At 41.7% G+C, this 26,566-nt stretch overlaps 2 protein-coding genes across 2 annotated transcripts in view; one reads left to right on the plus strand and one right to left on the minus strand.

The window, feature by feature from the left end:
- The first annotated feature begins 671 nt into the window (after nt 1-671).
- Nucleotides 672-22,024, plus strand: GPR68 (G protein-coupled receptor 68). The gene is made up of 2 exons (XM_035888729.1): nt 672-900; nt 18,300-22,024. The coding sequence occupies exon 2, from the start codon at nt 18,414-18,416 to the stop codon at nt 19,512-19,514; it is 1,101 nt and encodes a 366-aa protein (XP_035744622.1). The 5' UTR covers nt 672-900; nt 18,300-18,413; the 3' UTR covers nt 19,515-22,024.
- An 80-nt stretch (nt 22,025-22,104) lies between these two features.
- Nucleotides 22,105-26,566, minus strand: part of DGLUCY (D-glutamate cyclase) — a 36,230-nt gene continuing 31,768 nt past the window's right edge. Inside the window, exon 13 of the mRNA XM_009648982.2 lies at nt 22,105-24,153. Within this exon, the coding sequence (XP_009647277.1) occupies nt 24,010-24,153 (144 nt within the window). The 3' untranslated portion in view covers nt 22,105-24,009. The remainder of the gene's footprint in view (nt 24,154-26,566) is intronic.

Here is a 26,566-nt window from a genome sequence, read left to right on the forward strand (position 1 = left end):
CAGAGCCTGAACTGGTAATAGCTTTTGTTTCCAGATTCAGTGGTGTAATTTGTATCCCTCTCTTTTTTTGAGAGTAGTGCATTTTAGTTTGAATGACAGACACATAAATACATATCCCATGGTGCAGCTTTCAATCCTGTGGGAATAAGGGTAGTGGCATGAGTTAGCAGGAGGTCAGCTTTTACATCTGCTACAGTCTTCCTGAATGACCTCGGACAAGCCCTTCGATCTGTTTATGCCTCAGCCTGCCTCGCTCTGTAGATGAAAGAGGAAGGAAAAGGAAACCCCACCTCGCAGCCCTTGCTCTGGAACAGTCGGAGAAGATGCTCCCTTGTGCAGACATCAGCATCTGCTGTGCTAGGACTTAATGAAGGTCTGATCTCAGTGAGCTCTAGGAACAACTTACTGTAAACAATACCAATAAAAACACTAACACTCTGTATACTTTGTAATACACCTGCACGAGGCAACATCTGTGTGTGTTTAGATAAGCTGTAAGCAGCAGTATTTGGGCTTTGCACCAGCTGCTGTGATCAGAGTGCAGCTATCTGCTGGTTCCTGTCTGTGACGGTAGGTACGGGTGTGAACACCCCTTTGCGAGCGTTGCCACCTCCGTCTTTAGTGTCTGCTTTTGGCACTCTCATCTCTTTCATTCATGAATGAGTGGGTGAGGGAGGAGAGGGCTGGGCTGGGCTGACTCCTTTGCAGTTGAACCATAAAGAGCACAGGAGCTGAAACACAATCTCCTCCTCCTCCTTCCCCACGCTGTTTCACCGACAGCCTCACTCACAGCTGGGAGGAGGACAGCCTCGCCAGCAGCCTGAGCAGGAGCTGGGAGAAGGGAAGTTTTGTGCTCTTCACACTGCAGGGAAAACCTCTTCGCGCAAACTCTGCTCACAGGTGAGTTTCATTTATTATCTGTTCATTCTTAAAAACAAGTTAATTTTCCATCATTGAGCCAGGTTATACAAGGTTATGACCCCTGGAAAAGTGGCAGGACAGTTTTTTGGCTAGGCTGTTAAAGCAAAACAACGAGGCAGTCCAAGGGCTCAACCAAAGCAAAGTGTCCAAAAAAAATCACAACTTCAAAATTGATTTCCTTGGCAAGTCCCCATTAGTGGGAATTTTGAATAAAAGTTCTTCCAAAAAAACTTTCTTGAGTTCCACTTAGGCGCAAGGAGAGCTGAATGCTGAAGTTGTATTGATGAAAGGGAATTGTTAAGATAAACCAAGAAACTGTTTCGTGTTTGTGGCAGGGAAGTAGAGCAATAGCCAGTAGATAAATTCCAGTAGTCATTTTCAGAGAACTTAGTAGGACTGTATAGGTTGACTAGATATAAGCTATTTTGAATGACTAATAAGCAATTTAAATACTTCATTTCCCCTGAGAACACCAGCCAAAAGTTACACCTAACAGGAATCTGCTAAACCACATACCTTGGTGTGTGGGTGCTCTGTGTAGATCCATATAGATTTGTCTTTGGATCTCAAAACTATGTCATTAATACATTTTCCAAACACTAAGCCATTTTTCTTGGTGCTGTTCAGAACCTGACTTGGGAAACTTGGAATGTGAAGCTTTGTTTAGCAAAATGAAATCTATTTGGTCAGAAATGGATTCTCTTTTTTTTAATAGGATTAGAAACCTTTGTTCATTACGGTAGGTTGCCTGTGTTACGAGTACATTTTTCTGGTTCTTGACAGTCTTTGTAAAGCAGTAAGAAAAGTAAGTCACTGAGAGATCAGCTGCATGTGTGCACAGGGAGGGGAGCTGAGAAACAGAGAATTTAGAAGAACATACCAGCCTTGTCCTGTCCTTTTCTGTTCAGAACAAATGCAGATATTTATTAAAAATTTAAGGAAACTTAACAGTGAGGCAAGGAAAAATAGCTACATGTAGTCTCATAAGACGTGACACTGTCATTGTGAGCATTACGGGACTTTCTGAGCCGTCTGTTAATCAGCTCCCTCCGTGACTTTTTCCACATTAGCACACTGTGTTCACACTGGCTCCAGAAGAGTACGGTGTCTGACAACTTCTTCTTTCAAGTTTTCTTTAATCAAGAAGCCATTAAGAAGTGAGGCAATCCTATGTTTTTAACACCCATTCCACCATCCCTTTTCTGAGGAAACAAAATTTTTTACTGTCCTCATCCCTATCCTTCCTGCCTCCCTATCTTATTGCTGGTATGTTTTTTCCCCCATATCATGCCACTTCTACACATGCAATTGTAAGGTCTTTCTGTGGTATGAGGGAAGAGGCAGAAGGTAGCTGTTCCCAGCTCATTTTACACTTGGTGCTGTACAGCTGTAATTTAGATGATAACATACAAGGTACATCCCCAAAGTTTTAGGAGTAATTCCAGGGTCTGGGGAGTACACTGTGAGAAAACATTGGTTTATAGGATCAGACCACTATGTTGTTCCATGATAGTGGGGCGCAGCTGGAGGGGTGACGATGTCTACAACACAGTGTTGTGATTTGAATATCACAGTTTTAAATGAAGAAAGATGTGGCACTTCCAGTATCTCATGTAAAAAACCTTGTCTCCCTTAACATCTGCAGTGAGATGTAGTTATGTCACTTTGTGGCTGGTGGACAAAAATTGATTCCCTTTGTCCTGGGACTCTCACTCTGAGGAGTGTAAGCAATCCTAGACAGTGGGGAAAAGAGAGATGTGGGCAATGGGGAGAGAAGGGAGAGAAAAATTAGTCCCAGCTGAACCAGGTGTACATAGGTGTCATCATACCAAATGCGATCAAAGGGAGTGAGCTTGGGGGTGGCTGGTTCCTGCAGTCAGTCAGACTGGAAACTTCTTACCTGTGGCTGAATGCAGTTGCATGGGCACAGGCGTACAAAAGTGTGGGCATTAATGTAAGTTTTCCTTCCCTGACCAGCCCTGTGGATGTTGTCGCTCAGGTTAACCAGCTGATGCTGTAACTGTGAGTTTTCTTGGCATCCCATCGAGCAGTGAACAGAGAAGAAAATTTTTTCCCTGCCAGTTTTTCTAGACCTGACCTGAGGCTGCATTTATGTTGCCCTAGGGCTTCAGTCCTGCTGGCTGTTCTTGTGTCAGCGTGGAGATAACCAAAGGAAAAGTTATTTCGGAGTCCTGAGGACATTTACACAACTTGCTAATTATTTGTAAGTGAAGAACTGTGGAAAGATAATTCCAGACATGGTGGCCTTGAGAGGCTCATTACCTTATAATTAGCTGAATGCCTCCTCTAAGAGGTTTGTTTTTCCTATAAAGTTTATTCCGAGTGGCTTTTAATGCTTGTTATGAATTATTCTGCCAGCTGAAGCATTTGCAGAGCTGCTGTCCCTGACAGCTGATGGCAATTGGTTTTGAAAAGACACAGAACAGCTTTTAATGTTTAGAAGAAACTGGCCAATAATTTTAATTGAAGGTATTAGTAATCATCAGCATTTAAGAACAACATTGCATTTTATTCTCCGAGGGATACATCCACTGTAATTCCTTTTTCTCCACTGGAAACCATGTTCTGAACTCTGTTAATCTACTGGATAGAAAAAGGAAAATTTTCTAGGCACGTCATCTGGAAGCTGTAGCTAATCTGTCTGAAAAAGAAAAAGGACTAAATAATAGGTTTAAAACACTATTTTAGAGGAAGGTTGAGAAACGAGTTCACCTGAAAGTATACTCTGTTCTCCTCCATGGAGCCCTCTTGCCAGAAATTGTTTCTGTGGCAACAAATTTGTTTCCAGCTGGGTTGTCTTGGAGTTTGATCTGGGGTTTCTTAGGCTCAGATCTGTCACTGTGCCAGAGGTGAATAGAAATGCAAAACTGATCTGGTCTACAGGTAATGGAGAAGGCACTCTGCTGTTGTTACTCTTGCTCCAACAGAGATGTTCTCTTGACATTCTCCACTCAGAAATTGCTACAGGCAGCTATTGCTGGTAGGATGAGCTGAGCCTCTCATTTCTGAACATCGTTGCTTTATTCCACAAGCTTTCAAGCTGCCTTTCTCTTACGTTGTTTGCTATGAGTTGCCAGTAAAGACGTATGAGCTTTGAAGAGAGGTTAGATAGCTAACAGAGGAAGGCGAGATCAAAAATTAACGCATTACAAAAGCAACTGCAATCAAAATATCAAACTTAACTCACTTTAATGACACCTGAATAAAATGTTAAAATGGGCAACATCACCAGGAAGGAATGGAAATATTATAACAGAGATTTCTTGGTTTGTCTTTTTTATAAGTCAATATTTTAGTAACAATTAGAATTTGATCATTTTATATCTGGAAACATTTTGTCTTTCATCTGCCAAAGGAAGAATGAGAATTTTTACTCTGTGATGGTTAATGATTTAGTGTCTGCACACATACCTGTGTCTGGTTTATGCTCTTATGTTTAAGAAGGATCAGATATAGCTTTCAGAATAAGAATTATCTTTTAGAGTAGGAAGAGGATTAAACTAAGATCCCTTAACTTATATCATGTCAGGACACTATTATCTGGCATTAGAACTTCTGTCCAAATTTCAGAGACAGTCTTATACCTCCACCCCAGACCAGCACCTGGATTTCTGAACAGCTCTCAGGTTTGGAATCCCGCATCTCCTGTGCCAGCTTTTCCATCTCCTGCCCAAGAGCTCATCAGAACTTCCCTGTAACGAGTATTTGATTCTTTCCCTTTCCTTATGTGTGTTGGGAAGCATGAACAATTTACAGTAAGGTGGTTGATTTTGATCTGAGTTTATTCTCTGATACTGTAAAAGAAGGGGTTTTTAATTTCTGTAAGGTCATGGTTCTTCAACTATTTTTTCAGTTTCTGTGTTGTAGGCAGGTTGTTCCTCTCTATTTTCTTTAAAAGAAGACTAGAGAAGGGCCAGTCAGTTTTCAAGCATATGGATGGCTGAGTTTGTGCCTCCAGGCAGGACGCTGGGATTTGTCTCCCAGGAGAGAGGTGGCAAACCTGGCAGGGTTCTGACACAGGGGTAGCAGGCAGTTGCTGTTTGTGCGGGTGCCAGCATCATCCAAAGGGGATGGGAGGTGCTGGAAAGGACATTTAGGCTCTTAGTCAGGAGGCTCAAGTACAGGAATCCAGCAGCACTGCGCTGAGGAAGGCTTCACACAGCATATGCAAGCCAGGCAGAGAAAGGCAGTTTCAAGGTATGACAAAGAAAACGGAGGAGGGAAGACAGGCTCATATACTTTGGGAAATGAGGGCATTCAGAAGCAAGGGAAGGGCAGACTTTGTTTAAATCTTAATGAAAGCAAGACACTAGCACTTGAGTGATGGCATGAGTACTAAAAGAATTTTTTAAATTAAAATTAAGAGAATTGAGGAAATGAACATTCAGGAAATGAAAATGTAAGCAAGGCTGTAGATACAGATGCCAGCAATTTGTTTGGAATGATTTATCCATTGGGGGCTAAGTTGTGGGAGTCCTGTATTCTCAAGCAAAACAAAAAAAGAAAGGACCAAAGTTTTCAATAGTCATCTAGGGGATGAGAGCAACAACAAGGGAAAGAACACAGAGGAAAACCTTCTGCAAGGCACGCTGCTTCTACACAATTGTAGAAATCTGAGAAATAACATTGGAGAACAAGTCTTACATGCAAATATTGACGTACATCTGCAGGAAACTTGGTTAATCTCCAAAAGGGAAACTGCAAAAAAGGAGGAAGCCTAATTAAAGGCAGCAAAAAGGGATAGCTTGGAAGAATTCTCTACAGGCTAGATGGGGGCTATCTGAAGACATGCACAAATGCATGTGTGCACCCCCCGCCTCCAGTGCTGAATCCAAGGATGGAATACCAGAAATACAGAACTGGGGCCAAAAAAGACTTAACCAAGTCTGATGGGTAACAAGAACACCTAAACAGCTATGCGTGGAAGGGCGGATGGTGTGCTAGACTAGAAAGGATTGGATCTAGAACAGAAACATGTTTGAAACACACAATGGGGATCAGCATAAACCAGAAACACAAAGGATTTATTGCAGTTTAAAATGGTGACAGTGCACACGATGTTAGGTACTTCAGCTGAACGGGCTCCTATCCTATGAATAATTTTGTTTCTTTGATTAAAATAAATCCAAACAGAAGAAAAAGAATGAAGTCAAAGAAAATGAGGGGAGAAAGGAAAAACTCTCCAAATACTGTAAACAACTTTTTGCTTTACCGTGTCTTAAAACTTTTGCTGTACAAAATGAATCACATACTGAATCATATATGCAGAAAATAGCATTTAAAAGAGAGATGACTTTGTTGAATGTATCATTACTTGCTGATGCATGGAATAATGAAAATGTTAACATTCTCCTTGAACAGGAGATGTGCTCAGTCTCTTCAGACACATAAGAGTTTTCAGCCACATTTCAGTTAGACCTAGCAAGCAAAATTTTTCTCTCAGCCAGCCTTTGCTATTTGATGTCCCAAGCTACTGCTTGTCAACAGCACTGCAAAATCAGTTCTATCCACTGAACTACCAGTAAAGAAGGAGCAAAAATTGTACAGTTGGATGTTTCATTGCTTTCCAGACTACTTTTGTTTAACAAGGTAGTTCTGTTTGGAGGGCATGATGTGCTGATACTTGGGTTTGATTATACCTTGTTCTGTCTGGAGGCAGTGGCATTAGAAACGATGCAAGCAGAAAGAGAATTTGGTCTCTGCCTTGATCTCCAACTTGTTAGTTTTTGAGTAGATGCCGGGGAGGCTCGACAGAAGGGACTGCCTTGCATGTTGCTGGCACCCCTTCCCCTTTCTGTGAGAGCATATGGGTACAGAGCGCAAGTTGTGCTCAATATACATGTCAGCTATGTCTGTATAGTGCCATAAGCATCTGGGCAAAGATACAGGCTGACATCTGACTCTCTTTGCCTGGCTTCAGTGCGTGCATGCTGACCAGTACGGGACGCTGGCAGTGTGCTATGGCCCGTGTGCTGCCGGTGGGTGGCCCAGGCTCGGGCAGCTGTGAAATCTGTGGGGTGACTCCCACAGGGCCCTTCGGGCCATCACTCTGTGAAGTACGGTGATGCCAGGGGCAGAGGGATATGCTGGCAAACCAAGGCAGGCAAAAATCATTGCAATGCAATACAGATACAGCCTAAACTTTAAGTCACTGATTTCTATACAAGACATCTGGCATTGCCTGATGGAGCACAGTGCTGGTGTCAGAGCAGGCTGCAGCATCAAAAGAGGCGGTAATACAGAGAAATCTGGGAAAATGAATCAGAGAGTGATTTTCCCCAAGGCTGTAGATGGTAAAATGAATCAGAACTCATTTAGTTCAGAAGGGTGAAGTTCCTGTTTCTCAATCCCAGGCTACAACACACTTGTTCCAGTCCTTGTTCCTTACTGGTAATGTTACATGTTGATCATGGCTTTTTTGGCTTCTAGTCAGTAAAACCTGCATAATCTTGGCTTTTCTTGCATTGCTGTTTTAAGTGAGGATCACCACACAGATTCAGGATTATAAGCAGTTCTGTTGTCCATGATTGATCGTTACTTCCTTGCCTGCTGCCTGTGCGGTAGAGACAGGACAGTGCTTTGGCTTCCGTGTCAAGAAGGGCTGTGGGGGAGAGGGAGGTTGAGTTGACTGAGGTTTTAGTTGAGGGGAAAGGAAAATTTAGAGTTGTTCTCTGAAGAATACAGAGATTTAAGATTTCTGCAGAAAGTGGTGTGGTGTGTTTTCCTCCACCCACTGTTCTTTACTCACGCAAGTCGTCCACGAAGCCTCAGGGAGATGTTCCCTGTGGGTAGGAGCTAGTCACAATAGCTCAGCGGTGAAGTACTTGGAGGGTCATGTCGTCCACCTGGCTGATCTTTAACAGCAGGAAGGAGGGGGCAGATGAGGGTAATTTTTAAAAGCTTTGAGGCAACTATGGCATGACTAATTCCTGTTATGTGATTCACCTCCCTGATACCACTTGGACTGCTTGGCTGAAAATACACATTGTATGAACTTCTTATTACCATAAATAGGGATTTTCCAAAGTGTAGTTTCTTTGCAGTACTTCCCTATGCTCAGCCAGTTGTTCAGACCTTGCGTTTGGTAAAAGGCCCTAATCCTAGCTAAAGAATAAGAAGTAGTCTGAGATATTGGATTAACTGTGCTTATTATCTTACCTGCCTTCCTAACCCTTCATGTCAAGTGTGTAGGTTTCATCTAAGAAGTCTAAAGTCATAAAAACCTGACATGAAATGGTACAGCAGCAGAACATGCTTTTTTTTTTATTAGTTTTTGTGCATGTGAAGTCATACAGATTTCACATTGATATTGCTTTAATTTCTAGGAAAACACTTCCAAAATTAAAAACATTTGATAAAAAATCATTTGAAAATGATGATTCATTTTGAAAAAAAATTCCTTTGTGGAAATGATTTTACTTCATGTCAGATTTATACAGTTTGTTTCCATGCCATTAAAAGTCACTAAGAGGGATGAGCTGTGTCACATCACCTGGCAAACAATAGTGGAGAACAGAATGGGAAGGTCCTGAGAGCTCCCCAAACATTTCTTTACCTTCAAGGGGCATCAGCTGAGCCATTATCAAGTTGTTTCCCCAAATTTGAAGACCTTCTGTGATGACAGCCCTACATCCCATGCACCATCTATCCCAGTGCTCCACTCGCCTTTGTTAGTGGAAAGTTTTTCATGGTGTGTAATCCAGCCTCTCTCATCTTTGCAACAATCTTTAACATGTTTGAAGGCTGCTGCTGTGTTTGCCCTCAATCTGGTCATCTTTAGACTAAACAAGACCCACTCTCTCAGTCTTCAGCTTTGCTAGACCTCTGACTTTTCCCCCGCACTTCTCCTGACCAAAGCCAGTGGATCCCAGGGGATCTGTACGCCTCTGTAGAGCCTTACAGAGCGCATACCACATCCCAATGTGATATGGGCAGGGGTGGGAGGGGTGTTCTATAAAAGCTTGTTGTTGACTTCAGTTCAGTATGTGACCCCTGGAACGCCCCCATCCCTTCCTGGTGTTCTGCTGTAAAATAGGATGTGCTTTATTACTGACTTCTTGTATCATATGGAATACATAATATGTCGTATACAGCAGTTTGCACATCTGGCAAGAAAAGAGGCTGGATAGTTGGTGCTCTAATTAAAATGACAAATGTCAGCCTAGGATGATCATCTGCTGGGTTACTCAGGGCATTTTTTTCTGAAATGTTGACATTTTCCAGGAATGTAAATTTTGTGTTTCAACAAGTCCTCCCTGTGAAACTCTCCCTGTGTAGCCTACAGGTAATGTGTTATTGCAAGTTGCTGGCGTGTGGTACCTTAGCTCTTTAATGGCCATTCAGAAGTGCTCAGCTGCTTGCTTTCTAGGTGGCTTCCTGCTTAACTGAGAGTGAGTTTGTTTGACTTCTGAAGTGGGTTGAGTAGACAACATTTATGTTTGTGATCCATACTGATTCAGCTGTTCCTTAGAGAGCTCACTATCTGTGGGCCAGGGCACTTGTAAGATTAAACTACATTACCATGTCATTACTGATGGGAAATGGGCATTGGAACTAGATTTAGAGGTCATGAAATTATTTGAATTAATTACTGGGCTAATATACATGGGCTATCTTCATTGGCTTCTAGCTGCATTGCATTCATCAGCCCACGCTGCTTATGTTAGGCTGCGCAGATCAAATTTCTCAGCTTATAGTGATCTCCAACCTAGTGCTGTCAACAAGCATCAAATTCGCTATGAGAAAAAAAGAGTCATGATTGAGGTATTTTAACATGAACCTGCTACTCCAGTCCACGTGATCAATTCTTAATAACAAATTTACAAGTTGAGGGCATGAAACCCTCAACTGTTCCACCACTGTGGGCCAGATGGCATCTGAAGTTTTAGCGATGAAATATTTAATGTAATTAGCTTACATCAGACTTCAGAGAAATTTGGTAAGCAGAAACTAAGAAATTGGGACAAATCCCCAGGATATCAAAGTTCAAGGAAATGGAGTGATTTACCCAATGCTGTGAATAATTGCATGTCTGTGTTAGGGAAAATTGGACATCGGTGACTAATTAGCCTTTTGTTTATGTGGGTTCTAAAAAAATGTTCCTGGCTTCCTTCTTTGACAATAGGTTTATAAATGGAGTCATACAATAATGACAAAAGTAAAGTGATTCGTAATTTACAGAATACTTTTATGGTTTCCTCCCACTGAAACAGATACACACAGTAATATTATTGTGAACAGAGGTTCATGTTAAACGGGTCCACTTGCAAGTTAACAAACACTGAATGGGTTGTGTATAGACCTAAATTAACTTTACAAGGGAATTCAGTTTAAGGAGGAATTGAGTTTAAGCTTTTTTATTCCAATTTACGTAAGATGGTTTCAGGGGTTTAAAAAGATACAGCCCTTTGACTGTATTCCTCTGGTAAGACTCTCTTGCAAAGAGAAGGACATACAGGGTTTGTTCTTCTAATGCAAAAAAGCAGACAGGAAACAAGTAAGTATAGCAGAGAGCTATAAAGCCTTTCTGCTTTACACACAACAAAACCAGCAGAAGACAGAAACAAACTCCTTGCAGCCAACTGCTGTTCACACGGAGGTTTGACAAAAACAAAATTTCTGCGTGCTTTCCATTCTTAGTGACTTAGAATTTATACCCTGTCTTTAAAGTGTTATATGTTTAACTCCAGATTCACTGAGAGTGGTTTAGAAACTGATCCACTTAAAAAATACATAGTATGGTCAGTAGAGAAATTAATCCCATGCCCTGAAAAGATACATTAATGGTGCGCATAAAATGAGCTGCACTACAAGAAGGTGAGTATCAAGGTCAAGTACACTGGGGTCAGGAATTGGAAATCGAGGTCTCTAGTGCAACCTAATTTTTAGCCCACTTGCATATTTAAACCAGGCTGTTACCTTTAATGAGTAGAATCATTATTTCTACTGGCCTTGTCTCAATATGAGCCGTGCCAACTCTGAGCTCAACAAAACCAGTGCCCTGCTGAGAAGCTTGAGCCAGATCTGAGCACCTTTCTTGTAGAAACATAATGCAGTACACTGGAATTACCTTGGTTTTCTTCCTGCACCCTTTTTCTTTGATCTGGCAGGCCAGGTATCACACTGCTGCAGCTTTGCTGTTTCTGGTCCCTGAAATAACAGTCAGTGCTAGCTTGAGTGTATCTCGATGGCTTTGCACTGTGCCCTTAAGGGTAGCTGACTAATATGTTGCCTTATCCCAAGTAGTGAATAAGGATAGATGATCTTATTCACTAGAATTGTTTCCACCGCTAGTAAATGTGCCTATCGCCCACTTGTTTGTTTTATCTACAGCAGTCATTGGTAGGACATTTGAGTGCTTCACAAGCACTATCAACTTACCTTCAGGAAACTCCTGTCCTTAAAGGAATATCATTTTGAATTTGTGAAGACAGAGAAATGGGGATTATATTGTAGGCAACCAAACTATATTTGGACTTCTTCTAATTTGCCTGTGTATCTCTTAGAGTACAAAAGGTTCCAGAGACTTTACCAGTGGTGAGTAGAGAGGACGCCTGACTTTGTGCCCTTTAAGTACTGCATCCCACTGTAATTCTTTTCTTCTCAGCAGTAACAGAGTGAACCTAAGCGCACTGTTATCCATCCTGCTGCATAGCATTCCCCACTGCATACTGACAATCTGATTTTTTTTTTCTTTCCAAGCACAGTAATTTTGCATTTGCCCTCAATGGTTTTTGTTTTATTTTCAGACCCAGGTCGTCTCAAATCCTGTTTGTGTTATATGCTCCTTCCCAAGTCGGTATCATCTGCTGATTTAGTAAGGGCATTTTCAAGCCCTTCATTCTGAATGGTGTAGAAGTTATGAAACTATAAACAGATGAAAATACTAACTAGCATACTGAAAAAGGCAGGTTATTGCACACTCAACTCAGTCCATCGTTCCAGATCAAGTGAACTACAGGTGGCTGCTTTTTGAGTGTGGTTGTGTAACACATCCGGCAGTACATAACATCTTTACAATTTCCCAGGTGTTACTGAGAACATACATTCGCATGTGTCAGAAGTCTTCATAAAATCAAGATGTATTACACTTGTTGCTTCCTGTCTAGCCCTTCAGCTGCCTACCTCATCAAAGATGGAAATGAGATTGGTCTGACTCTGCTGGTTCTTGTTGAATCGTGTGTCTCATTGCAGCAGCATCTCTAAAGCAGCCTTCCAAGCTGCTTGGCTGCAGCCCTGCTGCTCTTAGTGCTTCTGTGTCTTTCTCCCCCTTGTTCCTTCCCTGGCTTTCATGAGCCCTGAAATGCAGCCTCTGACACAATTCCCACTCAAGTCCTGCCTTCCCCTTCTGCATCAATAGCCCTGGTGCATGGGGGCTCTGTGTGAGAAAGGAATTGTTTGGGTATGATGGGAGCTGAAAGCTGTTGAGGAGGCGGCTGTCAGGTCTGATAGCAGGCTGAAGAGGCTATGAGGACAGGAATGGCACTGAGCTGTGGCAGGTAGTTTCTGGGAGCTGGGATACTGATGTGACTGGGATGATATTTGGGTGCGATGCTGTGAGGGACAGGACTGACCATTGGCAGGGAGGGGAGGCAACAGGCTCAGAGATTAATCAGGGGAGATGAGACGAGCTTCTACCACTGTCCTTTATCCCTTCCAACTCTCCTTTGCTTTCTGCTCACTGGAGCAGCAGCAGGATCTGGAGCCTGGTAAGGCTGCATCTTGCAGGGAAAATAGGACCCATCCAACCTGTGCTGATCCTCCGACAGAAAGCAGGTAGGACTGAGGCCTGAGCTTGTCTCATCTTGCCCAGACAGGGTGTGAGGTAAGTGCAACTGCCAACCCCAGCCCAACTTAATTTGTAAATGCATGGATATATGTATTGATTGACTGATGAGTTGTTCTGGTTGAAGCTAGGCTGACGGGTGTATAATTCTCCAACTACTCTTTTCACAAGAGAGGTGTTTTTCCTGTTTTACACCAATCCACCATAATTTCTGAAACTTCATCAGTAATAGTTCACAAATTGCTTTAGCTAATTCCCTCAGAGTGCACATAGACTTTCAAAATATGTTAGCCTTTGCTTATCTATTTTTTTATGCCCCCATCCTGTTAGATGCTGTGTCACAATTTTGGTTCTAAAGATTGAAATAAAAAACAAAAGCAAATATTTCAGCTATGTTTAGATCTATAATTTGTGCTTGTGCCTTGTGTGTATTTGTCTTTCTTTACCCTTCCTTTTCTTGTGTGTTAATAGAAACATCCTTCATTTTCTTCTATGGCTCTTTCTACACTTTTAGACTCATAGAATGGTTTGGGTTGGAAGGGACCTTTAGAGGTCATCTAGTCCAACCCACCTGCAATGAGCAGGGACGTCTTCAACCAGATCAGGTTGCTCAGAGCCCCATCCAGGCTGACCTTGAATATGTCCAGGGATGCGGCCTCTACCACCTCTCTGGGCAACCTGCGCCAGCATTTCACCACCCTCATTGTAAAAAAAGTCTTCCTTATATCCAGTCTAAATCTACCCTCTTTTAGTTTAAACCATTACCCCTTGTCATATCACAACAAGCCCTGCTAAGAAGTCTGCTTCTTATAAGCCTGCTTTAAGTACTGACAGGCCGCAATCAGGTCTCCCCGCAGCCTTCTCTTCTCCAGGCTGAACAAGCCCAACTCTCTCAGGAGAGGTGTTCCCTCCCTCTGACCATTTTTGTGGCCCTCCTCTGGACCCACTCCATCTTTTACATCATAGGTCTTCCGATTGAATCCAAACATCATTGTGCCATTTCCTCATACTCAGTCACACACCCCGATTTCCACTTTCTTCTACATTTTTTTTTCCCCAAAGTTGCTCTAAGGATATTACCCAGTTTCTGCCCATTTTATGTTGTTTGACCAGTCCCTAGTGTCTTCTGCTGGTCATCACTTCCCAGCCTCTTTGCCTGACCTTATTCTTCCAGGCTTTGTGAAACAGGATCAAACCAAGCTGACAAACCCTCAAGCGTTGGGGGAAGCTTAGGGTGTGAATTTAAGGGCTGATGTTTGTGTAGGTGATGATCTGAACCAAATCCTAAACTGAAACAGCCCCAGGTTTCTGGTTCCACGATACGCAGCACAGTTCAAGTCCTGCTATGGCAGCCAAGTGACTCAGGCTCATCTGCGGTGTGTGACAGGTGCAGGGACAGATTAAACAGCAAGGGAGCAACTGTGACATAAGGCACATGACCACTTTATGCTCCCTGTTTGTGGAAATGAGTGCTTTGTGGATGAGGCAAGCTGCATGCACAACTATTACGTCTTCCGACAAGGGAGTCCTTTGGTGTAGTCCCATTTGTCTCTGCTAAAAATACGCGGGTCTAATTGCAGGCAGATTTCTTACGAGGAAAACTGTAGCGATGTTCACTGAAATGGAAAAAAACCCACCCAGGCTCCATGCTAGTACTCGGTCCAAGCTGAAGAGGCTGCTGCTGTAAGTGGCTCCGAGCTATTTCCTGTGCTGTCGCCAGCAGACAGTGCTGAACACGTGAGCTGCTCCATGGTTCGCGGTGCAGGGGGGACTCATGTTTTTGTCAACAGCTAAGGCACAAAGGAGTTGGGAAAGAAAAGAACCTGTTGTTGAACTGTCCAGTGAGTAATGAAAGTTGGCTCGTTTAAACCGAGAAAAAGCAAAGCTCTCCGAAGCCCAGGGATCCTTGGCTTCTTGTTCCTTTAACCCAGGAACAAGAGAATTGTTTGGAGCCCATGTAGATGGCAAGAGTCTTTTAATTTGTTTCCAAGACTTGGGCTTAGATGGGTAACATCTAAAAGATGTGGGCATATATGAGAGAGAAATTTTGCCTGGAAACGTCTGCAGACTCATGATACTGAAGGTGTTACATAAACTATGCTCTAAAAAATCACACAGCTGCACTATTTCCATATTAAAGCTGTCTAAAAGGAATGCCTGTGTGTTCCCGTCCATAACTGCTTTCAGCTTTATGACTAACTGCACCCCAGATGTTTTTCATACAGCAGCTTTTTTCATTTCTCTCCTTCTCCTATCCAGACAAGGTCAGTAAGTAATGGGAGAGTTATTTGGCTTTTCTCTTCCATACCCTGCATCACCTTTCCTTCGGTTTCCACTTTTCCAGCCAGCTTGTAAGACATTGTGTGTTATGTTCTTAATAACAGGGTGGGCTCTTCCACACCCATTTGTTTACCGCTGCCACTGCAGTACTTTCATACCAGGTTTGTTGAAAAATCAGAGTTCTAATCCCTGGTGGGCACGGAGCTATGTGTAGTATACGTGGTGCTAGGGGCAAGGTGAACTACCTTTGCATTTCCCATTTGGCTACTGAGCCTGTCACTGGCCAGGCATGAGGAGTCAGACGGCACAAAGGTGTCCCAGAGCCCAGGCGCTGAGGAGGCTGAAACGAGGGAAGGATTCCCTGGCTCACGGCTGCCACGGGCCAGAAGAGCAGTGTGAGACAGCTACTGCACACACAGGAGCCTGGGCCTTTGGTTTTCAACCCCATCTTTGAAATCAAGGAGGGTTTGTTAGCACAAGGCAAAGAGATTCGTAGCAGCCAGCCTTCTCTTCCTGCCCCCTGGAACAGCCCACTCCTGCACTTCCTCCAGGAGCAGGAAATGTATCCTACATTAGCATAATGCCCTATCAATAAGACTTCTGCTGTCTCCTTCACGTTCTGCATTCTGGCAAGGCCTTCAAGCTAAACAGAAATGGTTTTTGTAATTGTGTTCTCGGTGACATAAACATAACTTAATAAAAACATTTTGAGTTCATAGAGGAAAAGAAACATTTTCAAAAAACAGTGCAACCGTGGAGTACATCTGCTTTTTCTCACACAGTGATCCAGATTGACTTGCTGGGTAACACTGAATGAAACCCAGCGCTGTTGAACTATGCTAGACATACACAGACAGTTCTGGCTTTTCAGAATTGTCCTGTTTGAAATTCTGTTTGGCCTCATCAACAGGAGCTGGACACTGACCAGATGCTTTTAGTTAGTAGATCAGATTATAGACCCCAGATTTTTAGGCATTTTAGACTATAACTAGGTGTGCCAATCATCCTGTGCAGGCAAACTCTTACATGCAAAAGTCACCAAATTATTACACAGGGGTGAAATGGTATAAAATACAAACTCAAATACAATTGTACTTGGCCTGGAGCTCTGGACTGGGAAAGGCAGGGTGGGGTAAGTAGGTTATCAAACCTGCCTCAGCAAAGACTGTGTGCACTGTCCTTGAGGGTGTGGAGCCAGGTCTCCTGTGGACAGAAGAGCTGCATGAAGCCATTGAGAAACTGGGTAGTGTTACAGGAGAGCTAATGGCCCCTAAGTAACAGTTCTTTGGGAAATTAATACCTGACTTCAGGGGTATTCTGTTGCACACATCTGTGCTGCTAACATTATCGTCGTTATTCCGTGGGAAGGTTATGGCAGTCTCCTGGAGCAAACTTCAAATTGAACCATAGGTACCTGTGACCGGGTGCCTTAAAGCAGCATTTCTCCCGCTGTGCTTGATTTACCCGCTGTAACTATTGTGCCACCCGCAGCAGAAGGGGTGAGTCTCTTGACCCCCCAAAGGTGCTGTGTGAGAGTGAGAGGAGGGGAGCAGAGCCTGCGCTGCGCTAGGTTTGACTGGACTTTCATACGAGTTGCACTAGACAATGAAGTTAGAAGTTTTGAGAGAGATGAGCTTATGTTGGCCTGTTGTTTCATGACTGAATATATCTGAGATTCCCCGAGAATACTTCCACCAAAACCAGGGCTGATGTTCTGTCTGTTGGTAAGAAAAAGAGGAAAAGCGAAGGAATGAAAACCGCATTCTAATTCTTAAATATTTACATGTGTCCTTACGTTTGTTGTGATTTCTGTGGGGCTGTGCTACACTGGTTGAAGCTAAACACTGAAAGTCTGCAGGTTTGGCCACTTAGTTCAGCCAGGCAATTCTTTTTTTGCCCCAAAGAAGTGATTTTCTTTTCAATTTCCACAGGAGTAAAAGCCCACCACAATTTAAAAAAAACATTTATTAAAAAAAAAAAATTATTTGTCAGTAACATCCTCAAATGCTGCAGCTGACAGTAATTTTACTGCAGCATAATCATATTTTCATAAGTGTTGCCTTGGAAAAAAACTGTGTTCCTAGACAGGACAGAAGGTGATGACAAAAATATAAATTAGGATAGTAAACAGGAAAAAGTAACAAGGCCTTATCTTTGTCCCTGATAGCGCTGTCTCCTTTTGAATCCGTATTAACTGAAGCTGTAGGTAGAGTGCACAAATTGTTAACCTTACAAAAATATCCACTACAATCATGCATTTTCTGGGAAGAGATTGAAAGAAATAGTCTTGCTGTTCTACAACATCAGGTAAAACACACATCCCCTTCAGACTGGGCATGGTTTGCTCCGCTGTTTTCCAGTCCCGAGCAATTGTGCCAATGGATATATATCACATGAGGTGATAAAATGCTGAATGTGGTGCTTCATTTAGTCAAGGGTTTAATCACTATGAGCTGGCTCAAGGCTGAACACTTGTCCTAGTTAAACTGAGTGCTAACCTGTTGTCAGCAGTTATTTTTATGTGTCTTAAATAGTAGTAGTATAGTATAGGAATGGTTTGTATGGGTATGTGGATTATAGAGGGTTCTTCAGGTGAAAACAATTATATTCATATTCAATGAAGATGAAAAGAAACAAATGCATGGATAGTAACAGTAAAGGAGCGTTTTTGAGAGTCAATGGCAAATTTGCAATCTGTAATGGCATATCCTGTAGGACTGAGACCATGCGGATACATCGTACTGGATTTTTACTGTGTCCTTCCGACAGAGAAAGACAGCTTGCTTTCAGGATTGTGCCTACAAGTAACTGTACGAGAGACTGCTAAAAATTCTGGTTTTTTCATCCTGATGGGTTGAACTGCATATTCCATGGTATCTTGTATCTAAACGGAATGTAAGAAATGGAAATTAAAAATCAACTGTTTTGTGCACCCTGCATTCTCTAAGGAAGTCTGAGTGGACTGCTGGGTTGCCAGAGACATTTTTTCCATCTTGGACAAATCAGATTACTGCTTTTGTGCCTCATCTGTAACACAGAGGTGATATTTCTTCACCTTTTAGATACTCGTAAAACTGAAAAGACAAATGTTTGTAGATTGCTTTGGAATTCTTGGACACAAAATTTTCAGTACTAGGACTCATTCATATGAATCATGATTTCCCAGCCAGGCTTTGTCATCTATCAAAGACTGTGACAAAATTTAGGCTAGGAAAAGGCAGCTTACTGAAAACCATACTATATATTTGACAATTGTATCCCTTCTGAAAATTTTCCTGTGTTTTACCTTCAGGTTATTAACATCCTGCAGCAAGTCATTGCTTCAGCCTAAAGGTTCTGTGGAAGAAAGAAGTGATATGTGAAACTGGATGAAATTAAATTTTGCATCCATCCAGGACCCTGATGAATGAGGTACAGGGAGACGTGGAAGATGATGAATCTCACAGAGACTGCAGCTGTGAACTGCAGTATTAACCATGATATCCACCAGACATTATCCCCTGTGGTATACATATTTGTATTTATATTAGGTTTGCCAGCTAACTGCCTGTCACTGTACTATGGGTACTTACAGATCAAGGCTAAAAATGAATTGGGCATCTACCTTTGCAATTTGACTGTAGCAGACCTGCTCTACATATTTTCTTTGCCTTTTTGGCTTCAGTATGTTTTACAGCATGACAACTGGACCTACAATGAGCTGCTGTGCAAAATCTGTGGCACCCTCTTGTATGAGAATATCTATATCAGTGTGGGCTTCCTCTGCTGCATCTCCATTGACCGCTATCTCGCAGTAGTGCACCCTTTTCGGTTTCAACAGTTTCGGACAATGAAGGCTGCTGTGATTGCGAGCATCATTATCTGGACCAAAGAAATAATCACATGCTGCTTTGTCTTTATGCATGGAGAGATCAGTAGGGATGCCGAGAGCCACATGGTGTGCTTTGAGCATTACCCCATCAAAGAATGGGAGCACAACGTCAATTACTACCGCTTCTCTGCTGGCTTCCTTTTTCCCTTCTTTCTGCTGGCCTTCTCTTACTGTGGGATTTTACGAGTTGTCCACAAGAGTCACGGCACTCAAAAGAAGAAGAAAATCCAAATTAAACGATTGGTTTCCAGCACTGTTTTAATTTTTTTAGTTTGCTTTGGACCATACCACATTCTACTTGTGGTTCGCAGCTTGTTGGAGAACAACTGCTCGTTTGCTGACAAAATATTTAATATTTACCATATTTCTCTCCTGTTGACTACTTTTAACTGTGTTGCTGATCCAGTGTTGTACTGTTTTTCCAGTGAAAGCACTTACCAGAACTTTGCCAAGATGCGAGACTTTTGTTTAGCATGTTTAGGGTGTCTGAGGACTGAGACAAAGGAATCCTATCCACTGAATCCTCCAGAAACTCCCAACAGGCCACAGCATGAGCAACAGCCAGGGTTATTACAAAAATCACATGGCAGAACTGGAATAAAGGACTCCTCCACAACTAACACGGGCAGCCTATAGCATTCATCAAAAAAAGGACATTAATCTAAAATCTGCATCTATGGCCGCATTTGTGTATCCATCTGATTCAGCCATGTATTACAACTGTGTTACCTCCCAAAGGCTTATTAGCAGTGCAGTGCAGTGAGGTAGTTCCTGGAGGTGCTTGGACCTTGGCAATAGTGAGGAAAGCACATGCTGAGTCAGTTCAGTTACTATTATGTGTCTGTTATCATTGTGGTGCAGCTCAAAACCTGTTGTCTTGATGACTGTGTTGACCAGAATAAGCTAGTACTCTTGGTCTGTGCTTCTGTTGAATTCGTCTTTAAACTGCTTTCTGTGTGCCCCTGTAGCATCTAGAGAAAAATAATCCTCTACAAGCTGTCATCATCTGTTGAAAAGGTTGGAGACAGAACAAATTAAATGTCCCCATATGTACTTTTAAAAAGAAAAAAGAAAAAAAAAATGCATTTCTGCAACATTTCTGTATGTCTCTGAAGTGACTTCTCTTTCAGCCAGTTTCAAGAACTGCAGAGAACTTGCCAGAACCAACCTCCTAAAACAACCAATCCAATGACATCAGATGTTCTGGGAGAACATGCGCAAGGAACTCAGCATCTGCTGAGACCTTCAATCTGTTGATTGACTGTCAAATCTGAGACTGTTGAACCTCATCATAAGGCTTCTCTTGACTTCCAGAGGTACTTGGCTCCAATGAGGACTATTTGGTTTGTTGACTTGGAAAAGAACGGGAGGACGGTAGCATATGAGGCGCTTTGAACCCGTGTGCTTATCTGAGTCACCGTGTTCAAAGACCAATTTAGTCTAAATTCTACTAAACCTTGCTAAGGTTTGGATCGCGTCCTTCGCAATTTGTGCATCTTGTGCAGCATAGACCATGCAGGCAATTAAATAACAATGCGTTTGTCAGGGAAACCGTTAAATGCATTCTGTTTAAACTCTGTTTTCTCCCACAGATACCATAGGTTAGGTTTTGGTCATTGTTCAGTAAATACAATATCAGAAATACAATGTTTTAAATTATCTGTGTTTTAGACAGAATGATCTATGGTTTAGACAGAAACAAAATACAGGAATAAGTGGAGATAGCGTCAGTTAAAGATGTGGGAGTTACACTCTGTAGTATTGTTTCTACCACCAGCTCCTCTCTAAGTTTTTTTTTCTTCTTTATTATGCTAATGAATCCTGTATGGTGATGCTTTGTGGTCTGCTCATCACACCTTCTTGTAACGGTTATGCCATGAATATTGCCTTGCCCTTTCATTTCCCTGGTTTCAAACTTTTCTTGAAACACTTCTCTCTCTGCAACCTGGAGCTGATAAGTTCCAGCAGGATAATCAGGTTTGTTTCTTTTTTTTTTTTTAAATGTCAAAAGATTCTCTAGACAGATGGTCTACTCCTGGTATCTGAAGTATGTCATTGTAACACAGCCGTGCTTGTCAGAGGTTTCTAAAAGGCAATATATAAGAACAGTTTTCTGGAAACCACCTTGAGAGTGCAATATTAGAAATAATTAGGGGATGTGTTTAATAAAGAATGTTTTTATTATTTTCTTCCTATATTTGTTCACTCTGTGTTTGAAATAACTATCTTATGGCTTTGGCCCACAGTTTCTATTTGTGAGACTGCAGATCCTCTCCTCCCTCCTCTTGCAGAAAGGATTCATGCCCCCACTCCCAGGAGGGGATTAGGTTTGCTTAGGTTAACATTTGGTTTGTTTAATTATTTTACATTTCTTTATACATAGACCGCTCACCAAGCTGGATTAATTACCTTATAAATGCATTTTTGTCTTCTGACTATTAGTGCTGTTTAGCTTTACTTTCTCCTAATCTTCAGTCTCTGCTGCCTCTATCAACGCGCCCGTAAGGCAGGGACTCCTGACTGCCATAATGCCGTGCTTGTACGTTGTTACGCACTGAGCCAACTGCTTGGACTCCCGTGACCTGGCAGGCTGTAAGACACACAGGCGGTTTGTTCTAGGATGAAATATTTGTTGTCCTGTTTATGCTTTACTTCTTTACAGTTACCCATGTTGTTTAGATTAGGCAGCTGGAACGCAGAGCATGCCACATTACATGGAATTGTCGTCTGAGGGATTAAGTTTTATTGGAGTTGGTACTTTGATGTGGTCAGCTTTTGGTCAGCTGATGCAGCTTAAAATCAGATGGAAACTTGTGTCATGGGGTCCAGCATTCTGCTGCAGTTCTCAACATTTAACCTGCTAACCCGCAAGAGAAGGGGGGGATTTTTTCTTTCTTCTTTTTTTTTTCCACCCTGAAGTCGCCATTTTATCAATTCTTTCTATATTGTAACTGTTAGGCTTAGGCTGCAGAGCTGTAACCAATACGGGAGGAAGGCAACTCTCACTCGGAGCTTTTCTTTCCATCTCAGCCAGAACATAGTCGATCAAGGGTCCTTACTATCGTTGCTAGAGATATGCTACGTATTGCTTTTGCATTAAATACAGCGCTTGGGACTTCACACGAGAAGGGATTTTAAAAACAGACATTAGAGAAAAACATAAATATATTATTACATTTTATATTTCTGAATGAAATTTGACCGTTAAAACTTGTATTTTGGGGAAAGAAGAGCAAAAGCTTACTAAAGAAAAGGTTTTTTGACAAAAGTTAGTGTTTGGAAAGAATAATATGCATTGCACCTGTTAGTGTAGTATGTCAGTAAGCTGCAGAGCACATAGCACGCAGAGAAGGAAATGAGCCGCCTCTTTTCCCAAACAGGCATTTTTAAATGATGCCAATTTCATTTTGTGGGTTCTGTGCAGCAGTGAGCATATGCCATCCTGCGGGGTTGCTGGCTTTGGCAAACAGCTCAAGCATTCATATGAATTAGGTTACTTAATAGTTATAGTTTGAGAGTTTGGAGACTTCTAAAGGAGCTATTTTCTATTGTGAAGCTTCAAAGATAGTTTCACTGCAACATTCTTCAAAGGCTTAAAAATGAATCTAAAAAAATGACTGATCCATAAAATAAACATTGCGAGCTTCGGTGAATCTGAATGTCTAGCAGCAAGTCTGGCATTAAGACTTCTTTCTCTCACACGTGTTCAACTGTTTTAAGTCTTTAAGGGCTGTGTGTCCTCAAGGACTTCAGAAGATTTAACGTTCAAAGTACATGAGTGTTTGTGGTACGAAGTGATTTTTCTCATTCTCAAAAAGTGACGTGTTTGTCTTACATATGAGAAGGAAAATAAAACTCACCTGCCAGAAGGAAAAGCAGATGCAAGGTGTTGCTGGCTGCTGGAAGTCCACTGTCCTTTGGAAGAAGCGGTGGCTAAACTCAACCGCCATCCTCATCCGGATAAAGCGCAATGGTTGGGTGCTCGCCTTTTGTACCGTTACAATCATTTTATGACAGCTAAAGCATCAGTGCCTGAGAGGCGCAGTGTCAAACCCTGTCCTCTCCGCTGTGGGGGCTGACCGCTCGCAGAACTTCAGCCCTGATGCTCATCCGGAGGCAGCTACAGGAAAATCACACCTTTAAAATGACCCAAGTCAGGCACAACTCACAACTGCCTGTCAGGTACTGGTTCAGCATTAGTAGGCCTTTGAGATATAATTTAATCTTGCTTCACGAAGTCTCGTCAGGAGCTGAATTTCTATACCTGGAGTTCATCTAAATGTTCATTTACATAATTTTATTTCATCCTGAATGCAAATGTTTTTAAATTTCTAATCATGCTTTAATTTCCAAGCATTAATTTTAAGCACTATTTATGTATTTAACTCTTTTATTCTTAACAACAGGATACCCTGAAACATCTACAACCTTTCTGTATTACCCAGAAAAGGGACAAATTATATAAATGGCAAACTGCTAATAGGAAGGAGGCAAATGGCACAGCCTGCCCTTTACGCGGAAGGTCTGCGACCCTGCCCTTGTGTTCATCAGCTCAGTTAAAGCTTGCCCCTTGCCTCCTCACACGTCCACAGACTGCCTGCCTCCGTACGAAGGCAGTGCTGGAGGGGCTACAGGAACCGGGCGAGGGAGTTGTAGTTAACAACTTTAACTACTGTAACACGCGCTGGCATTTTTTGGTTGTTGTTCTGAACCACCCCTCTCCACTGCAGCTGTTTTCCCCACCACAAGGTATTTTTAAATCCAAGTTGCTACAAGAGTTACTTCCTGTTGCAGCTATGAGGTTAGTAAAACAGGAACAGCCATGCAAGAATACTTCATTTTAATGATAAGCTTGCTTTGTAAAATCCAGATCACCTCTTACTACATAATACCATTTAATATCCATTATCTGTTACAAAATTACAGAAAAGAAAGGCAGCCCAAATCACCGTGACGACATCCCCTTCCCGCTTCACAGAGATGGTGTAAGGGTGACAATGAAAGGCTGTGCACGGCCAAGATACCAGAGATGAAAAGTCAGCTTTTTCTGATCATTTATACCTTGTGAGAGCCTAGACAATAAGGAAACAATATGGGAGAGCAACGCTGCATATAGAAATCGTTGGAACAGTCACTGCTGTGCTTCTTGCAGCAGCTTTTCAATCATAAGCGAGTGGGTGTTGTAGAAGGGCAGCTCGTCCACTTCCATTTCCAGACTGGCAGTTTTTCCACTGCGGACCCCGTGCTGCACAAGTGTTTTCAGAAGCTTTTCTTCCTTGAAAACCAAAGAAATAGGATGTAATTAAAATCCTGAATCAGATAAGAGCATTCATCACCATCTTTATTTTATCCTAGGGGAGATTTACCACATCCTCCATATTTATTTTGACAGCAATTTGCTAACACCTTTTTTCCCTTGTCCCAGAGAATAGATGTAGCATCTGGAACTTACGGAGCGCCAAAAGGCTTGTATTCCTGACTGCTGTTTAAGTACTGAATGATATTATTGCTCTCCACACTCCTTTAGACAGCACATTAGCGTCAATTCAGAAACAGGAATCCTTTCAAGTTCCTGTATTGCACAAATCAGAATCAGAGGAACTTCCACCCAAAGTATCTCAGAAAGCGAAAGGTTGCACACGGGCTGCACAACCACTTTCCTTTCCTGCATCTTCTCTGATCTCTGCGTGCCTTTTGCTCTGTCCTCTTTCTTTTTTTTTTTTTCCTATTAATCTTATGAGAATTCTGCTTGCTTAGGAAAGGGATGGGGAAAAAAGAAAACCCTGAACTGGTGCTTCCGTGGGAATCTCTGAAATAGTGTATACTTTGTTCAGAACTGCAATTCAATTTCACATTTATAATGGTTATTTTCTTGCTTAATAGTAAGGTAAGGAGGTAACAAAGCGGGTTCCAAGTTGAGCTGTTAAAGTGCACAGAGGGATCAAAATCTTCGCTAGTGAGCTGTGGGCCAGTTAGCATTGCGAGATGAAAAGATGGGTTAAAATCAGCTCAGACTAAACACTAGTTCTATGAACAGTGAAATTAGAAGCCCTGGTTTCATATAGATGTATGCCTAGCATAAACCCCTTCGCTTTTCATTTGATGTGAAATGTACGCAGTCAAACTCTATTTCTACTGTCTTAGCATTTACTATAAAGAGAATTTATTTCCCTAAGTCCATTAATAAAAAATCTAAGAAAAATAAAAAGCTTAGTCATGTCTTATTTTCCCCCTGCCCCAGCCCTGCAGTAGTTTATACAAGACCTTGAAATAGCCATAGATCGATGTTTTCTTGCCCTTCTTTGCTAGGAATGCCATCTCTGGTCCTACTGTTCCAGTTCCATTTGTGTGAGACCCTGCTTTGATGGAATGCGCTACTGCAGCAGCCCTGCCGGTGTCCTTGGCAGACAGTTCTACAGGTTTAAATACTTCGTGTTTGATATTGCCATACAATAACCCCTGGCAAGCTCCTTTATCTTCTGGACATGAATTAATGATGAAAAATTTATAAAGTTAAAATGTCTAATGTTCATTTATTAAATGTTAGGGTTTTTTTCTAGGATGGCTTCTAAACCATAAAGAATACAATAGCTTTGATCTGAATTTAGACACAATATGGCTGTATTTTACATAATACAGTATATAGCCAAAATATAAACATTTCTGAAACAATTAAAGCGTACCTGGCATGGTCAATTAGCAGAGAGTTTAGTACAATTTAGTAACCTGCTTTCTGCATGTATTGTATAAAGATTTGTCTTGTATTTCCTGGTAATGCATCCTAGTTCTCAGCTGCAACAAACTTAAATGAGGTACTGGTTTTCTGTTAAAGAAAAAATACGCAGTTACATGGTGTCGGTCTTGACATCATGTACCAATGCAGCAATGATACGGATATTTAAGGAAATTACCTGGCTACATCGGTAGCCTAAAAAGTGCTACTTTGTAATTTATAAAATTAGAAATATACATCAGCTTGTACCATATGAATGATCATGTATATGAGTGCAAATATAAGCACCTGATCTTTCTGCACGAGAGAGGTTTTTCTTAGTGCTCAGTATCTGTATGCAAAGTGGCAAATTAGATCTCTCATCTCACAGAAGAGACACCTGAACTGGATACGCAAAATGTCATTTCTAATCTGAACTGTTTCTCCTATGTATTTACATGTTAGAGCTCTCTGATGTGCCTACGTGGGGAAAACAGGCTTGCTTAGTGCTATGTAACTATGCCTGATAAATTGTATTCTATCATCAGATGCTATTGTTTCCATTTGTAAGGAACGTACACAATCTACGTTAATGCTTCCTTTGCTGTAAAGTGCTGCAATTTACTTGCAGTTCTCTCTTTGGTAAATAATTACGTTGGGAGTGGGGTAACCAGAAAAATAATCAAATTAATAGAAAAAGAATTTGTTAATTTGCACTTTACTCAGGAAAAAAACCCTTTGTGAATGACAAAGCTAATATATTAAAAATAATCACATCTTTATATATTGCTCATTTATAAAGTAATTCATATTCCTATAGGTCATAATTTCAAAATAAATACTATACAGCTCATTTCTTATTATTAATAAAGAGTTCAGTAAAAGAGTAAGTGCCTGACACATCAACCTGGTTGTGAGACGCAAGGAAATGTGGAGTTGCCTGCAGGGTGTTCAGTATTAGCTGCGCTTGGATATG

The sequence above is a fragment of the Egretta garzetta genome, unplaced genomic scaffold (assembly GCF_000687185.1).
Source record: "Egretta garzetta isolate BGI_Z169 unplaced genomic scaffold, ASM68718v1 scaffold361, whole genome shotgun sequence".
In the NCBI taxonomy this organism is placed as follows: domain Eukaryota; kingdom Metazoa; phylum Chordata; class Aves; order Pelecaniformes; family Ardeidae; genus Egretta; species Egretta garzetta.

Bases quoted from the DNA above. Each gene is read 5' to 3' on its own strand.
- GPR68 (XM_035888729.1), top strand. From the start codon at position 18,414: ATGAGGTACAGGGAGACGTGGAAGATGATGAATCTCACAGAGACTGCA.